Source organism: Pempheris klunzingeri, chromosome 12 (genome assembly GCF_042242105.1).
Source record: "Pempheris klunzingeri isolate RE-2024b chromosome 12, fPemKlu1.hap1, whole genome shotgun sequence".
In the NCBI taxonomy this organism is placed as follows: Eukaryota; Metazoa; Chordata; class Actinopteri; order Acropomatiformes; family Pempheridae; genus Pempheris; species Pempheris klunzingeri.
Genome location: NC_092023.1, coordinates 25,440,356 through 25,459,631, shown reverse-complemented (window position 1 = coordinate 25,459,631; position 19,276 = coordinate 25,440,356). Strand labels below are relative to the sequence as shown.

General features: G+C 42.4%; 1 protein-coding gene across 1 annotated transcript in view; it reads left to right on the top strand.

Annotated features, from left to right (window-relative positions):
- LOC139210947 (serine/threonine-protein kinase 32C-like) overlaps nt 1-19,276 on the top strand; it is a 76,717-nt gene that overhangs the window by 33,800 nt on the left and 23,641 nt on the right. Inside the window, exon 3 of the mRNA XM_070841163.1 lies at nt 14,707-14,858. Within this exon, the coding sequence (XP_070697264.1) occupies nt 14,707-14,858 (152 nt within the window). The remainder of the gene's footprint in view (nt 1-14,706; nt 14,859-19,276) is intronic.

The following is a 19,276-nucleotide window of genomic DNA, read 5'->3' as shown; positions in this document are numbered from 1 at the left end:
GTGTGAGGTCACTGTTTAGGTTTAGGAACAGCCAACAGGGCCCCACCTGAGGATCTAAAGCTGCAACATCTGTCAACATGTATCCCACTAATAATACTAAGACTAACTACCTTTACATTGCAATACAAGAACAACACTGCACCCTTATTTCCATGCTTTCTACATGTATCATCAGCTGCTGGCGATGATGACTTTTTGCCGCTGCATTTAGCTTTAGCCTCGGTCTTTTAGCACGATATCATGTATGGAACCAATTCAGTGCACATTTAAGACTAGAAACTTGAAATTAGAGGCCACTTGTGTTTGAAATCAAGCTTTAAAAGAAAATACTAACTTTTTAATGTAAATCTTTCCCCATTGTCACTGTGCAGAAAGCTAAGAAAGGCAGGGCTTCATGACTCAATCAATCAGTTGCGAAAGCTAAAGCGCTCACACATTTGACGGAACAAATATATGTAGCGTTGTGGTCGTTCCCACAGGGCATATATGTGAATGGTGTACTGAGTGACGTCCCCCTTTAACAGAGAGCTTCGGGGAATGAGATCTTCAAACAGAGAGAGGAGCGAGCTGTCAAACATGTGAACTAAAATTCCGCGCCAAATCCCTGCGGTTAACAAGGCAGGGATCAAGGTAACAGACGGAGTGTCAGTCATTTTAATGGTCAGTTTTATGCTTCGCTGATTTATATCATGCTTTAATATTACAAGCAAACAGCATGTGTTCCAGCATGAATATATGGAACAAGATATGCAATAACAGCCTCATCTTGGCGGTGAATATGTATGAGACATACCACCTTTAATGAAACATGCAGTTACACCTCTAACACCTCCAGTAAACCTAGGGAGAATATAGCCTACTTGAGATAAGCCTCCAGGCTCCTTTTGTGCATCTAAAGTCCTCCTTTACGTTCTGTGATGCATGTAATCCTCATTATGCCCTCTTATACTTTCCCACCTTCATACGTGGCCGACTTCAAGGTCTTTGTGTGTGTTTTACATAAGTTGGCGGCTGGCACATACTTATCGCAGGCTTAATTTGAGATTTGAGAACAATTGTCTGCCATTTGTGTCCTTTCCAAGCAGGCATTTTAGAATTTTCATATAAATCGATCTTGTGTATTTAGGTTTTCTTTTGCTGTAGACATGCAACATGGTACTTAGTCCTCTGCTGTCTGTCTTTTATGCAGCAACCACACGTCAATTATAGAATACTAGTAACAACAATCGGATACACTGGATCAATACTGACCTTATCAAACGGAGTATTGAAGGGATCAGCCTTGACTTTACCAATTCATATTAAATATAGTGTCTTTGTAAGTTTTATTTCATATAGTCAGTCAGGTTTCAGGCAGGAATATCAAAAACTGACAGGCTCCTGCTTCTCAGATGCTGTCTGTGTCATTTATGACATTTAAGTGGATATCTTTAGATTTTAGACTGTTGTTCAGATAAAGCATGGCATTTAAAGACGTCACCTTGTACCTTTACTATTTCTTATAATTCTCTGACATTTTATAGACAAAATGATTAATGACTTTAGATGAAATTTTTTTTATGAAGATATTGGCAAATTAATAGCTGAAGAAAGTAAAAGTCACAGTTCCAGTCAAGCTCATGTTATCTTACATACAAACTTATTTAGTTCTAAGTATACTGTTACGACAACACACGGAGCCACACAAGACTGAATTACATTCAACAGAAGTATCATTTATTTAACCAACAAACACAGCTAACACGCTGGAAACTAAATCAGGTGCCAGGGAGCTGAGAGAGAGAGAGTGAGTGGGGGAAGCACTGCCTATATGGTCTGCCCACAACTCCACACAGGTGTCACCACTCAGTCGTCACCACTCAGTCATCAGCTGCACCTTAAACACAGAACAAGGAGGGAGAGACACACATGTAAAACCACAGAACAGTGGCCTGTAACAACACAGATTCTACCTTTTGAAAAAAAGATTATTATTAGTGCAAGATAAATGTCCTGTGTCTCATTGAGATCCTGTAAGGTGTCAGCATCTGCGAGAATCTGAGAGAGAAAAAAGTAAGTTTGCTGCATCCTTACTATTAATTTTTTCAAGTTTGTCGATTGTAAACATGGAGCCACTGCGCAGACTGTTTGGGCTTTTCCCTTAGTCACACCAAATCCCTGTATGATGTTCAGTGATTTTCAGTGGAGGCAGCTTCAAAGACTGAAGCACTTTCCGGCTGTCAGAGGAATGTTTGTGTCCCTGCGCAAGGTCCATGAGGTCCTGATGTGCTTGAGCTGTCTGTGGGCATATAGTGTAATGCGATGTTATTTGTATTTTTCTGCACTTGAGGTGATTCTCACACTCGTACGGAAAACACCTCTCTTTCTTTGTACGCACTACAAAGCTCAGTCTCAGAGAAGTCTGATCCATGACTGTGCTTATTAATGGTCACGCCTGCTGTAATAGTGCATCCTGGAGCTGTGCGAATGGATGGCCAAGCTCAGTAAACACTTTCATTTCCTGCAGGCTGGCAGCAGCCGCTGTGGAGCAGAAGACATCCAGTGGAATGAACCAAATGAAAGAGCAAATTATTCCTTCTTCTCCCCGGATGACATGTTCATCAGACCCTGAAAGTGTGTTTGCCTCACTTGCCTCTCTCAAAGCACTCTTTGAGCCCAGAATGCAGCATTGGCACGTATATGTGTGTGTGTGTGTGTGTGTATTTGCACGTTTTCAGGTTATCCTCAACTTGTGCGACTCTTTCTCAATGACTTCTTGCTGATGATGAACCATCACACCACACAAATTTAATCTGAGAGAATTTAATCTGAGGGAATGAAGGATGTCAGCACTTAACATGCATATTTCCGCTGAATTTAAGAAGGGAGATGCAGCCCCCCCCCCCCGTCCCTCCCTCTCTTCAGGCAGTGGTCTTCTATCTGTTCGTGTTTCCCCATATGTCTCAGTCAGAGACTTCTGGCCGACTTGGCACTTACCTGACCTAGAAAACAGAAAATCTGCAGCTTCCTGTCTGAGTCCACTAAATTTAACACCCAACCTTTTTCTCCTCTCTGCAAGCCTTGTTGTCCCCGGAGCTTTAGACCCTCTGACAACAATTGATAGGACTGCTAACTATAGCAGAACAGTGGAGGGGATGAGGGGTAAGAAAGAAGGCGGATTGTAAAGGTAAACAACAAGCAGCCATCCCTGGGATTTAACAGTGACGCTCCACTTTGAAGCGCGACATGAGAGAGCTTTTTTTTTTTTTGCTTGTTTGTGAGTGATATGTTCAGCTAATAAGCATTTAATAAGTGCATGTGTTGGTAATATTGTGATTAACCGGAGGGAGGTCTGGGTGCACAGAGAGGAGCTGCAGGCTGAGGAAGAGGTCTGGGGTGCAGACCGAGATCACTGGTTTTTAACACATGAAAGATTTAGAGCAGCAGAAAGGGAACTTGGGCTTTTATTTGTTGAGGCTCACCTGCCCACAGACCGGGCACACAAGGACAGAGAGAGTGACTACAGGCCAGCCTGCTCTGAAACCTTAGAGGAGTATGATTCCCAGAGATATCAACACACTACCTGATACTGCATGAAGGTGGCTGAGCTGTAAGAGAGTCTGTCCCCAGACCTTTTGAACTCTCGATCATTAGCTGCAGTCACATGCACCCTTTTTGATTTCGTTCTGATTTAAATCATTGTCACTGAACGTTTCAGGTCAAGTGTTTACATGGGTTGCAGTCTGGTGTTTACGTGCACTGATGCATTTAATCAGAACAGCTGTGTGACCTGTGCAAGAGTGATGAATATATCATGCATTCGTCTTCCTCGACGGCTGCCTTTGAATAATAATTTCAGTCATGCAGCAGGTGGTGTTCAGTGCATCAGAAAAGACAAAAAAACAACACTAAAGACGAGATCAAAAACAAGATCAACTTAAAGGGCGGCCATTTTTTTTGGAAGTGGAAAACCATACGTCTCCACGCATTCATGTCATGGCGGAGGGCATGTGTGGAGAGACTGCAGATGGTAATCAGGTTAAATCATTTATACCGTACAATTTTTCATCGGCGTGTGAAAAGGCTCAACAGGAGGTACCTCTGAGCCTGGAAAAACATGTGGGGCGTTGGGGGTGGGAGCGTAATGAAGTGCTGGATTCAAATGCAACTCGCGGTTACGACACTGGAAGTTGTTTCCAAAGAAGACTCCTCTGTCAGCGTGTAGAATCCACCGACGCCAACAGTGTGACTCGCTAGTGAGGTGGTAACGTAATGTTAATGCAGGAAATGTGAGGCCAGGGGGAATATCAATGTTTTTCTCAGACATAAAATCACTAAGAAAAACTATTTATGACTAAAACTACTGAATAATTAACTTTCATGACTTTCGCCATTTCAGAAAATGTCAACAACATATAACAACATGTGACCTCTGACCTTTCAGAAAACTTTGACTTCCTAAGTGGTAAGTAAACACCACAAGAGGAGGGCGGTCTAATGGACTCCTATTGCGAACACGGGAAACACGACCCCATTTGAAGGAGTTGCATTATGGGAACTGTAGGATAGTTTTGTGAGACAAACACATGCCTCAAATCTACTCTAACATCCAAACTCCTTTTTCATATTCTTCATCAGATGTAAATGTGTCACATTATGCTACTTTAACTGCTATTCTTGACGACACGCCTTCGCCTCGCCTCATTTTGGTCCTCACGCACATCTGCATCTGTTCGCCTTTGTCTTTTTTTACTGACTGTTCACTCATGCTGCCTCTACATGTGCGTCAGTTCACTTTGTGTAACGCAAGAGATCTGTAACAGGAACCGCTTGTGCTTTAGAAGCTGGACTTCTTATGACCAGTTGGGATGTTTGGACAGTGGGCTTTAACATTAACTGCAGCTTTGTTCTGTTCAAGCGTCTCACTAAGCCTTAACAGCGTGACAGCCAGCCAGCATGCACAATACCAGGACCCTGAAACTGAAGCAGCTTAATGGAGTTTACTCTGACATGGTAAAAGTGAAGAAGGTGATTTTAATGAAGCTCAGACATTTGCTTTGCATCTTAACGTGGACTATCTGCTCTGGATTTTATGCCGAAAAGGATCTTCGTCTAAAACAAGGTAATTTATTCATTCTTTTGAGAGAGAGAGCCTCCTGTTTGCACTGTCATCTATAACAAATGGTGGAACAACAGTCTACCCAATATTGTATTGATCCAGGAGTTGGTGTTGGTATAATGAGGATATAGTTTAAGGTTATGACTTGCAGTAGTTTGAGAAGATATTCAAACACAATAAAAATGTTGTGCTGTGTTGCCAACATGATAAACAAAGAGGTAAGATAACAGATAAACTAAAATGTCAGATAACAGTCAGTAGAAGGTTTTCTACTCATGTACTAATGCAGATTTTAACACATCAAATAAAATACGTACTGACGATACGACCAGGAAACGTACTAAATGTAGTCTCATGCTGCAGTAATGTAGTGGTGTGTCACCCAGTGGTGTTTATAGATGCCATAAATCATCTTGTAATGCCTCTAGAATCATCCTGAGCCCTTGGACCGAGGTGCCAAGGTTTACAACCACTGCCACACTTCAGCTTCAATTGTTAATCGGTGGCATGTCAGCATCTTCCAATGAAACACTGCCCTCTGACCTGCTAGCTTCCCATGAGATCTTCTGCCTACCTGTGAGATAAACGTCTAAAATATGTATCATAAAAGCCGTTATGGAGGTTGGAGTGATAGCCTGGAGTTTTTATCTCCTCGTGATGGATGAAACGCATTATTAAAAGATAGTAATCATCTTCCTGGCTTCCTATTTTGAGCATCGTTTGAGGCGCCTGCCTTCAGGCCGTCAGTCTTACTCTGCTCCAATATTCTCCACACCTCTTCTTTTGTAACTCTGGCAGCACAATGCACAATTGTTAGGTATCCCTCGGTTAATAAAAGACCATTCAAGGAGTTGTTGAACTCATTTTTTTTTAATACCACAGAACTTATTTTTGTATTAGGACCATTGGTGCCTCAAGTCCAGATAAAGTTTTAATGAAATTGAAGGAGAAAGCACCTCCTGGGTTTGATTAAGATAAGCTAAAGAATTCCCTTCCTGACCTAATGGACTGTGTTTTTTTAATTGGCATGCTTCTGTTATGCTGGTCAATTTCAGAAACAATTTCTCTTATAGCAAATAAATGGTTCCTTTTAGTGAAGAGGATGAATCTTTTTTTTTATTTTTTTTATTGTGAATTCTCCAAAGCCCCCGTGGAATCATTATCCAGCGACCTCCCAAATTAACATCAGCCAGCCATCCAGCAACTGGGTAAAAAGGCTGAAGTCAGGGCTGGACAGAGCATCTCTGTGGAATATATAATTAGTCTCATGATCTGCAGTAGATGGGTCATACTAGCAGATAGGTCACACTCAGTCTCAGTGGAATTTATCCAGCAAATTTATAGGAAGACTTGTGTTTTCTTACAAAGACTTAAAGAATCTTTTGTGGTTTGAGATATTGAATTATATATCTTATCTTTAATGTACATTTCAAAACTTTTTGATGCTAATATTGCTCCTGCGTTGCTCCAAAATGTTCTGTGCAGTCTCAGATGGAGCTTTTAATACGAAATGCTGAATTATTAATGAAATACTGTTGCTTTTTTTAATGGATTACTGTGGCTTTCAAACCAGAGCTTACAAGTAGCTGCTCCCATCACAAGCCATGAAAGCCCATGACCACGAGAGTGTTATTCTGTAATTGGTGCTCGTATCGCCTCATTAGAGATCCTCAGAAGTTTTTAGAACATATGGGTGAATAACTGGTGGCTTTATTTAGAATAGTGGATGTTTTAATGTGTTGTTCAATCGTAGGAACGTGTTTCTGTGCCTGCCAGGCGCCCCTGGCCGACCCTACGAAGATTAACTCCAGGAAACAGCCGAGCTCCTCATTATTACCGCCGTTCTCCTTTCTTAGCACTGATTAAATAATGATTGTGCTGCAGGAAAACAAAGTTAGTTTCATGCTTCGGAGCTCAAAACTATTAAAAGTGAGCATCCAGTGCAAAGGATGTGATGCAAAGGAAGGTTTCTTTGGATGCCTGTTTCCGGTGATGACTCAGACAGATGCTCTTGTCTGTGGCGTTCCTTCACGCGTGTCGTCCTGTCCTTTTAATTCCTCCACATCAAATGACTCCGCTCCTCTAACGCCGTCCGCAGAGAGAGACCAGCCTAAATGTGTGTGTGTGCGCGCCTGTCTGACCACCTCTAAAAAGCCCTCTTTAAGGAGAGATAAACAGGTGCTATGTGCAGCTGGTGGTCAGAGATTACAGCCAACGTTGTGACAGCATCTCGCCCAGGGCCAGCGCTGTCGCCCTTCCCGCTGCTTGGAGACGTGGAATCTGGAGCCAAGTATAAACCGTGGACACAGTCCACGTGGACGGACCTTTTTTTCTTTTGTAATTGTATTTGCTCAGTAACCACAACACCAGTCATGCTCCCTGTTGCATGGTGGTCTCAACATTCAGTGTTCCTCCTGCAACAATGCGCGGTTTGAATTCACATAGCAAACAAATCACTACAAGGGAGAGCGGCACAGTAAAGGACACATCTGGTGATATTCTAGAGTTTCTTTTTGTCAACAAATCCCATTTAAAAAAAAAACCCAACAACTCCAAAACCAACAATGAATGTAGTGTTAGAGGGATACATGCATGTATCCAAAGCCTGATGTATCTTATTCCTCTGAGCCTTAGAGCTCCATTGTTATCCAAAGCCCATTAAAAACACATCAGTGAGCCACACAGTTGCGCAGGGTGACATATTCCTTCATTATCCCCAAACAAAGGCACAGAAGTGTGCTCTGAGTCAGTCCTACACACACTGGTTTGCTGCTGTAAATACTCACTAGCAGACCAAAGTTGCGGCTGAGAATAGTACACATTTACTCTTGTGTGAGTTATGTCTTCTAAAAACTACAGTGCCCAGCTGTGGTAGAAGTTGACTGAGCATTTTTCATCGATTAAAGTTAATATATTTGTGACCTATTTTTAAAGTTGTACGTCTTCAGTAGGAACCAGTGGGCTTTTGACTGAGAGCCAAGAAGTCGGAAAATACCGAGACACTGACTATTGAACTGCATTAAATGTGTTTCATTCTCCTGTTTTTTCTTTTTAGATTTTCGATTTTTTTTTTTTTTTAAATTTATGCTTAGCTGAGGTGGAATTGTTGGTGCATCAATAAAAACAAAATGCTGGGTGACTTAGCAAATAAATCGTTACATCCTTGAAGTGACCTATAGGTTCACTGAAGCTTCCGATCAACTGAAAAGACTAAAAATAGAGGCCGACAAAAACGTCCCATATCCAGGGCTTAAAGTTGTTTGGCCCAGTGTCTAACCTGACCTTTAAAAGGCCCTGAAACCTCTGCTTACCACCTTGAGTGATGGGGTCCCACTTGAACACGCAGTTTGGATCATTTCAGATTCTTTTTTCTCTGTTTTCTTTCTTGTTACTGGTTTGATGTGGGCAGACTCACTTGGAATAAGTGATATCATGTTCTTCCGAGTTTTTGAGTGGTTTGGCAAATCCAATCTGATCAAAGCATACCCACACAGTCGGGATGAGACAGATTAGATTGATTTTAGAGTGTTTACCACATTATTCTGTCAAGCAGTTATAATGTTATAAAGGAATACTTGGTTTCAGGGAAAGACGTTTTCAGGGGCTTTGATTTGTCCAGTGGGCAGCACCATGACTTCCTTTTGCTGGATGATTCCTGCTGCCTCGAAGTTTGAAAACCCAGACCCCAATCTGGTGAACGTGCCAATTCATTAGCCAGCTTTTTCCCCAGAAGCACAGCCAGCCAGCTAGCGAAGCAATTTGGCACCATCCTTGGACTCGCCCCCAGCTTCCACGCTGCCTGTCTGAAAACAAAATGACCTTTATCTCTGACAAATATTCAAAGGCAATCTGAATAGCAGGTGTTCCTAAATTAGAATTTAACAATGAAAACCTCGCCAGCAGTGTAGTAGTCGGTAGGGCCATGCTGACATTAGCATTTTGGAGGTAATGTTACAGAATTAATTAGGGGCTCTTTAGTGTCCATTACTGCTCGGAGAGAATTGGTCTCAGAAGCCATCACTCTGTCGGAGCCTAGGCCCTAAGCCGGCACGTCACAGCGATAGCGGGAATCTTCCGTCTCGACTGATTTCAATCTCGGTGAAAATGTCTCCATTCATATGCAGATAGCTTGAAAAAACATTCTGCCTCACACCCCTCGCCTCAAAATCGTTACTTTTTCTGCTCCATACTAAACCGCTCTAATGCATTGAATTGCTAATGTGCTCAATGAATATATGAATAAATCCTTTTCAAAAGTCATGATTTCACTCAGCTGACCGGCTCCTGAGGATTTCAGATAAGAGCGGGCGGGTGGGAGATGACTGACAGTGTGATGTCTGATTGGCTGAGAAACTCTGGCTTTTACAGTCTACACGGCCGCCACAATCATTAGTCCCTTTAATAAAGTAAAACCAAAAATAGCTACATATAAAGTAGTGTCCTGCGCTTTAAAGAACAACACAACGCAGAGAATACAGGACGGTCAACACTGAAAAATATATCTATATTTCATTCAATCAGATCAGATACAGTTAACTTAAACTTACTGAGTTACACTTAATAATAGCAATTCAAACACACTTAATGCAATCTACACTGGATTATGTATAACTGTAAACTGATCCTGGGTAACCACAGTCTAACCACAATTAACCCTTTACAAAGCTAAACAACAAGCTCAGAGCTCCAAGATGTCTCTAGTTACATGACTTCATCATGTAACTAGAGATATCTTGCGGTGTCCTTATAATGGGCAGGAATACAAGCATCTAAGATACATGACTTTCCTAAGACTTGTTTTACAAAAAAGATCTATCAAAACTCTAGTTTCAGACAAACATGTAAACAGGCCATAACAGCTGAGCAAATCACCTACACAAATATCAAGACCTTATATAATGACCACTGGCAAACGAACAAACAGAAATGTGTAGGTTTCCTTCTCGGCTTCCAAAGAAATGAAATGTGTTGAAAGGGATCTTGGCAAGCTTTCTCACAACAGTAATTCTAAGAATAACAGCAACAAGAGATGAAATAATTATTTTTTATTTGTCCCAAGGCTATTATAGTTAACTAAAACTAAACTAAAAACTAAAACCAGATGTTAAAGCATTTAAGTTAACTGAAATAATAATAAAAAAAAAAAAACAAGATCATGTAATAAAAGTAAAACTTTAACTGAAACAATAAAAACCAAACTAAACTGAGCAAAGCCACTAACTAACTATACAGAAATAAAGTTGAAAGCAATAGAAAAATACAATAACTTTGGTCCAGAAGGGCACATCAGCCAAAAAAAGGGCGAAGGAGCAGCAGCTTGACCCTGAAGAGCCACCGTACAGTGCACACCCTGCACATGACTGAAGCACAATGAAAAATTCAAAGCATAAAACAGCAGGAGGATAAAGGATGAGGAACAGTGGTACCACCTGAGAGCATACGTGTACATTAGTTTTAAATGAAACCAGAAGATTTTAGATGTCATTCTCAGTATACTATGACCAGGTGCTTGGTTTGAACAGATCCACCACAGTGAACATTTTTTTCTTTGAGTTGCATTACGCTCACGCAGTGTAGCAGTTGTGTAAATGTTGTGAACACAGTCTCTTGTGAGTAAATATACAAGAAACCTGAAACTTTTGGCGTGCCCTGTGAGAGAATGTAACTGCTTTTGCTCCCAATGGCGCTGTAAAGATTTCTGAAATGAGTGTCTCTAAAAATTGACTGTTTCTCGTTCCCAGATGCAGACATGGAAAATTGCTTGAACATAAATGGGCTGAGGTGCATGTGGGAAAGAGGCTCGTGTGTCCTACCAGTGAAAAGAAGGATCTCGATGTGTAGAAGACCTTTTGGATTCTTGTTTGTTGGATTTGAAGGAGTTTATTTAGCCTACCTTCTAGCACAGTGCAGATGGTAGAGCCTGGCCTGGCTAGGAGCAAAGAGAAACTGGGTCTGTGTTAAGCTCAGCGAGGGAGATGGAAACAGGGAGGGCCTGGAGCTGCGTGTTGTCATGCTGAGGGCTAAAAAAAAGGAGGTGTGGGGTATGGCTGAACTGATAGGGACGCTCGAAATCCAATAGCAGGATTTTAGAATTTAAAGTGGCAATAAAAAATATTTTCTGCTGATATTCAACCTTTTCCAAATTTAGCAATATCTGTGGTGGACATAAAAGTATCCGAACTGTATCTTTTGTGTGGAGGAATAAAGGCAGTCCTCTGTATCAGTAACCATTAGACAGTAAAAGTCAGCAGTGATAATGACAATAACATTGATAACAATGCCTATTCAGATTTTGATATTTTTATATGATTAACTGGAAACATGTGAAAGTCAGCAGGGGATGGTGTTTTTAACCAGCTCGTGGACGTTAATTAGGTAATTAGGTAAAGCTGATGAAATCTACCTGTTGCCATCTTATTAAATGAGAAGAAATGAAAAGTTGCTTTTGTCCAACTGTTTATAACTCCAGTATTTTTAAACCTGGACCCCTGGAAACCTGGAATATTTGACATATTTTGGGTATGAAATGACCAGTAGGTTTAAAACTTTTGGAATTGGTCCAGTAGATTGTCTCTGACTGCAGCCGAGAACAGGCAGCAAACAGGTTGTAACGTTTGCAATATAATGCTTCAGGGCAATTGCACCCAATCAAAGTATGTTCACTAAAAAAATTGCTTGTTTTTGTCACTAACAGGCTTAGAGTGACAACATTACAGAAAGGGCCCCTACAGAGATGGTTTTAATGGCTTTAAGATTTTTTCGAAGTATTTGTTGTATTACGCTATCCAAAGCCACCAGATTCCATTGAAAAAAACTGTATTTTTACCTCGTATAAAATCAGAGTAACTGGTCCACCGATGCCTCATTCAGTTAGTTTGTTTGTGCTATTGTGTATTACACAAATATTGTGTGTTGAATCTGAACTAACCCTTTAAAACACCAAAATCACATGATACCACAAACTAACTAACTGGCTGAGACAGCAGTAGACCAGCAACTACTGTGTAAAATTACTGTTTTCGTCAATGGAGTCTGGTGGCTTTGAACTGCGTTTTTTTGGTTAAACAAAAATGGATCTTACAGGTCTCTCTCTGTAAGGATCATTTCTCTAGTCTCGTCAGACACTTTAAATAACAATCTGAACCAGTCGGTGGCAAAAACAAGTACTTATAGTGGACAAGCTTTGACATCACAGCCATTGGAGCTTGTTCACTGCCCATTCTCTGCTGCCGGCAGCAGTGATCTACTGGACCTGCTCTGAAAGTTTTTGCACCTGCCAGTCACCTCCAATCAATCAATTTATTGTGGTAAAATATCTAATAGAAACTCAGTCGATGCTGTATAATTTGACAGGTCTGAGGAACAGGTTGATGAATTTCAGCTGTGATGAGCTAATGAAAGTGACAGAAGTTGGAGGGGGGGGGTGGGGTCCAGACGGAGGAAACAGGAGAGAGCCGAGTCAGACCTGGCACTCATTTGAGCTCTGTGCTTGAGGGGAAACCATGAGCACAATTAAATAGATGGGTGTTTTACACAGTAATAGATTTCCTCCTGTCACCACAAGGAAAATGTCCATTTTAACACCTCATTTACTTTGATGTTCAGTATTAAAATCTTTTTTTTACCCCTCATTCAATCATGTCAAAAGAAATCCACCAGTGCAATGGTAAATCTGTGTGAGCAAAGCTTTTTCAGATTGTAATGCAGTGGTTATTTTAACATTACAGACAGTAACAGTAACTCATTTCAGGATCATTTCACCGTGTTCATGAATAATGTTAAAATATGCATTTTTCCCCTTTTTGTAAGATTCAAAGAGCGAATAAATGAGAAAATGACTAACTGAGATGGGTGTTTTTTGCAGTGCATCAGGGCCAGAGTGCTGTGTAAAACAGCCATCTGTCTGGCCCAGACTGTAATGAGGAGACCTGTGCCTTGGTGGACAATTCAATCCAGCTAAGGCCTTCTGTCTATAACAGACACAGCAGGGGGCTGTTTAGCTTTTAATGCTTCACAGGGTGATCAAGTGTTACACTCAGAGCACTGGGGGACACTTTTCAGGGCCAAAACAGCTGCTTAGGATTTAATCCTGAAGGTCTTTGACAGTGAATGATGATGTGAGTTTTCCTTCTTTAATGGGGGTTTCACATTCACATTCACATTCACATTCACATTCACATTCACATTCACAGTGTTTACGTGCACACAAGAAGCCAAGCCACCGGGAAAAATAAAGTTAAGGAGGGAAATCAGAGAGTGTGTTTACATGCAGGTGGCCGGTAATCAGATTCTATCCCGACCCCCCCAACCAAAGCTTTGAGCCGCTGCTGGCATATTTGAAGTGTATTACAAGGATGAGTAATGATGTTTGCTGCTACACTGCGGCCACAGACACACTTTCTCTGTCCCAAGTCTTTGCCGTGTAGATGAAGTCTTGTGAAAAATCCACTTACATATAAAAAAAAGACAGAGATCAGCTGTCTCTGTTATAAATCTAGCTGAGTTAACCAGATTTGTCTTAATCCCTTTCCTCAGTTAAGGAAGCAAGGGTTCTTGTTGAGAGAGAGATGAAGGCTTAAACAATGTTTTTGTGCATCTTGTTAGTTATTTTCCATCTGAAGCCAACTGTAAATGCGTATTTTCCCTCCGGCCCACTTAAGCTTTTTACTGACAGTGTTGCGCGTTGGTGGCATCGCTGCTCAACAGTCATGCAAATTAGATCTTACCACCCTTTGGAGACTGCTGGGAAGCCACATTAAAGAATAGTGTATTTCATACGATACACTCATGCCATATGTACTGACTAGTGACAGAGTTATTGGTTGATGCGTTCATTCCTCCTTCATACCGGCCATGAAGAAATCCCTTTGTGGCGCCAATGAATCTCTAAATGGTGGCATATGAGTCTGATATTAAGATTGACTCACCCATTGATTAAAAGCGCTTAAGTGTCTGGTCTTAAGGTACCGAACAGACAGGGAAGCAGCCCTAAGAATTGAATTCCTCATTTGTCTGCAATGCAGGATTTGCAGCAGACACATGATCTGTTTAATGACTGTGGTTGGACTTCAGTGCTACTGTAATGACTCTGACCTCCCAGGAGTCCCGTCCTGCTCCTGACCTTTCATCGCCACTTCCTGACAAAAACCACAAAACTTGTGATAAATAAATAATGAGGCGATTTGTTTGGTAGAGGTTCTTTCCCTTCACAAACTTCTGTGTCTGAAAATGAAGTTCATTAGAGCTGCACAGCGTGTCAGCATTTTATGCTCCAGTACAGGGTATCCATCTCAACGATCGCATTAATCAACAGCTGAAAGATGCTGCGGGCTATTTTGAAAAGATATTTGATTTGCATAGCAGCGTGGCCACATTTGTGGAGCTGAGACTTGGCTTCGACACCTTAGCCATGATGTAATTCTGTTTTCCTGCCAACAATACCATTCTGCAATTAGATCTCTGTGTTCACATGCGGGTTTTGTCTTAAAACTGTCTCAATACGTGTTTATTTTGTACTGAAATGCTTCATTTTGTCTGTCTGTCTTCCCCCATCTCTCTCTCTCTCTCTCTCTCTCTCTCTCTCTCTCTTCTGTCCTCACTCGCTGCAGGTATGCATCGTGCAGAAGAGGGACACGGAGAAGATGTACGCCATGAAGTACATGAACAAACAGCAGTGCATAGAGAGAGATGAGGTCCGAAACGTCTTTAGAGAGCTTGAGATCCTACAGGAAATTGAACATGTTTTTTTAGTAAATCTCTGGTGACTATCTTATGTTTTTACACTTTCAATGTGGTCTGCACTGCCTGTGTCGCTCGCCTGCTTTGCCTGTCTGTGCATTTTGTATATTTACCAAAGAGATCCTCCGTGGATGAGTGCATGCTCACTCTGAAGTCTGTCGCAGCCCTAAAATAGATGTACTCTTTGTGAATATTATGTTCCTAGTGTTGCCTGCACTTTACTTTCTGCATTTGGCACTTAGTGGCAAAAAAAAAAAAAAAAAAAAAAAAGTTTTGTTGGTTTCATTAAGGCTTGAAACAAGTTTTCCTCCAGTTACCAACAGCTATTAACTTAAGAAACAATTAACACAAGAGAGACATTTTGGGATATTAATTTTTGACTCTGAGCCCATGAAGCACACATTCGATAATTACTGTGGTTTGAAATGACCTTAGTCTTCCCTAGAGTCTGATATATGGGTGAATGGAGGCTGGTTTCATTATTCAACGCTCATCTCCGGGCGGGACACTTTTCTAAATGTAATTGGGGACCTGGCACGGCATTCACGGCATATTACACAAAGCACTTTACTCCTCTGTAATTGGTACAATGATATTGTACGTGCCTATCTTCCGAGCATTCGCCACCAGAATATTTCAGTGTTCACGCAGTCAGTGATGGATTGATTGTGTGTAGATAGTGAGTAGATGAACCGATGATGAAGTCATGTCCTGGGCTCATTCTCTCCCAGAGTTATGAATCATTTAAGTTTAATCTACAGGGTATTTTTGCCTGCTAGAGAAACCACTCTACTAGAACAAACTGAGGGCATTTTAATGAGCGTACAGTAGCAGGCCTGTGTATTTTTTATAGTATATCCCTGCAGGAGTGTATGGCTGCCAAAGCCCTCTGTGTTCTAGTTTTCCATGTGCTGTGCCGCTCCGCTCTCTCGCTCTTATTATGCATCCAGCACTATTTCAAAGGCCCATTAGTGACAAAGAGGCTAAACCGTATCGCTGCAGCTACGTGGGAATGAGAAGTTTCACACCTCACACCTCCTCTCTCTGCCTTCAAAGTTGGCTTCGCAGAGATGCTCCAGAGAGCGCCCGTCCATCTCACTAGGAGCGTATAGAAAAAATCATCTCAGCCAGCTTCCCTCATATCAAAGCTGAAATGCTCACATATGCAGCAAATAGTCTTATTTATTCTGGATTAACCACATAATCTTTTATGGGACAATTATCTTTGGCATCTGTAATTCTGAGGCCCATCTGTAAGTGTCTATTTACATTAAAGGGCCAGTTCACACTAATTACAAATGTGTACACAAATGGTAGGGATGCCACGGTGAGGAAACACCAGGATATTTTAGCAGAAGAGGGACCAACATGTGTGTTGATACGCAGAAATGTAAGAATGGAAAATGCCAGCGGAAGTGGTGGGAAAGTAATGTAATGTGTGTATGCCCAAACCCCGGGTAACACTTGTAACACTGACTACCGCAGCAAGCCTACCCAATTGTTTATGCTTTTGGGAAAGTTATTGCTGTAGAAGTTATGGGCCTTAAGATGGCTCCTCTAATTAGTAGTGATCCCGTCCCTCATCTTGCTCAGAGTTTGCCTGCTCCTATTTGGCTGCCCCTCTTGAAAAGCATAGGGAAGCTGTCAAATCTGCATCTCAAATAAAGCGTCATAGTGAGAGGCTGCAGAGAGCAAAGGCGCATCCTCGACAGGCTGATGCCGTTGCCGTCAGACTGTGTTATGAGAGAGAGAGAGAGAGAGAGATGGCATGTAAAAACAGCTGCGCGACAGTGATGCAGCTGTTAGTGTGCCAGTCCGTTGGTGCAGCACGCACAGACCCTGAACTTGGGCAGCTGTGTTGATGTTTTGCAATGTTAGTATCACCAGACTGATCCCATGCAAAGCCACCAGAGAGAGCGACAAAATGTCTACCTTGAATGACTTTGCTCCAGAGTGCCATCTTTGATGTCCTCATAGCGCAGACCTGCAGTCAGAAGCTGACTGAAAATACATTTTGGATTCCTCATTGAGTAAATGGATTCAGACAAGACTGCTCTAAAGATTTTTCCACGACTAAAGCCTTACCATGTTGAGCTTTCTCTGTGCTCCAAAATGTATAATTCAAGGAGAGGCTAGCTGTTTTTCCCTCGAGCTGAAGAGAGAAGAACACAGTGAGATATAAAGGAAATCAATTTACAGCTTGAGTCCATGGCGAGTTTGTTATTTCTGCCCCAGTTTACGTAGATACCTTGTGTGAGCATTTGTGCAGGACAGCATTGCTATGTGCTGCACCTGTATGCATCTTGTTAACCGTCTGCCTCATTTAGCTGCTGCTTGAGACAGCATCTCGGCCAGACAAGTAATGAGATAGGACTGATGAGCATTCGGCTTCATCCTCCCATTCTCTCCCTCACTGTATAACAACTAGGGAGACAATTGGTTCACCATGTGGTTATGCTGTTTAACCAATTCCCTGTAGGTCAGACTGTTGCCAGTATCCATAGGCTTGTCGAGCAGAGCGCTATGATTTCTGGTGTTGGCATTTTGGGCACTTCAGTTCATTATTGATGATGTGCGATAGACCAGCTGGGGTTTTTAGGAACCTATTATCAAAAGCAAACAAAAAAATTATGCAATTCACAAGAAACGCCAGCTTTGATAGAGCTTCATAGTGTGTTTTTATTGATACAGTGCCAGGAGGGAGCCACAGTGCCGGAGTCAGAGAAAATACGGGAAAACACACCAAACAGCTGTCAGAGGAAGTAATAAATTCCTGCAATCACAGAAGGGGAGGGGGGGAGGCATCAAGCAGAGACGAGGGGTGCACAAGGAAGCGCTAAGAAAGTATTTGGCATTGATTTGTTTAGTCAAAGAAGAGATGTGCAGACTAAGAGGATTTGTAAGGTTGTCCTGCAGCTCATACCTACACACAGACACACTCTCTGACTCCAAGCGGGGTTTCGCTTTCACTGAGACTTCCTGAATTCCGCCGTGCGTTTGAACAGCTCCGTCCGCTGCTTCAGAGGAAATTCATTAGGAAGCAGCCCTGTGAAAGCCCACACTGAATCCCCTCAGCTCGGTGCAGGCTGCTTTAAGCTGGGCGAATGTCAAGTTTGCAGCCCACAGTAATTGCTGCGGCCATTCCCTTCGCTGCATAGATATGATGTGTAGGAGTGGAGGGTTACCTTGAAGGAGGAAAAAAAAAAGAAAAAAGCATCTTCTGCACACAGCAAATCCACAATAATCCTCGCAAGGATTTGTGACACATGAGAAGTCGCCGACTTCTTCTTTCCCTCGCATATAACCTCAAAGTGCAGGGGTCATCGCGCCCCACCCGGAATCAGAGAGGAAAGGACGCAGAGGTGCAGCAACACATTTGATCACCTGGTCTGCAAAGTACAGTACTACATTATAAAGGAAAGGTTTCGGTTTAAGTGTTACATCACAACAGATCACTCTCAAACAGCTTCACCCGTTCTCCCCGGGGGCCCAGAGGTGCAGCAGTGAATCATGACCAAATGGACGCTGCCACGGTGCCATTGAGGGCAGCGAGGGTTGTTGCGGCAACTGTCGTCAAAGAGTCCGACCTTTAAACGCAGTCCCTTGGGATCATCTTAAAGGGTTCTCAAAGCCAAAGTGGGTGAGTCATCTGGAGGAGCGGTATGTGGTGCTTTTTCTCTTACTGTCCATCGCTTCATCAGAGTCAGACAGTGAGCAGGAGGAGTGGTGAGGATAGATGTGCCCTGTTCAGCCTCCATTAGGAATATTGATTTTGGGCCTGGATGGAACAAGGCGTTAGGAGACCGTGGAGCAAATTAGCCTGCACACCCCCAGTCAGCAGTTATAACAAGCCCTGTGAGGAGGCTTAGCCTTAAATCATCCTCATAAAAGGCGAAATATGGGACCGTTTCCAAAAGCACAGGAGTCTGTTTTTCTAATATACGTTGTGAATCCAGATTATTTTGCCCTGGAATTGCAGCCTTGAAGGACTTAAGGACTTTTACTGAAACTGCCCGACTCACTTCTTTTAAAGAGGAACTTTTTGTAGGACACGGCTTTGAAAGTGCACCTTGTGAAAGCAGGCCAGAGGAGGTGTTGTGTCTTAAGGCGAGTGGGTGAGGCCCGGCGAGAGGAGAGGCAGCGCTGAGCGTTGTGATCGAGTCATGTGGCCGGTTCAGCCGGCACATCTCTATTATCAACTTTATGTAGGCCATTGAAACTTTGCAGACCAACCCAGGCCAACAGAATCACAAGCTCTTGTTTCTCTCTCACTTTTTTCCCTCAAAACTGTTCTCCTCTTTTGCTGTCCCTCTATTTCCCCCTCTCCTCCCTGCCTCCCTGGGCTCATTTGTCATTGTGGCCTGATTATTTCAGCCTGTTCCTTGTACTCCTTCCAGCCCGCTAACCTTCCTCTCTTAGTCGCTGTGACTGTCGCAGCCC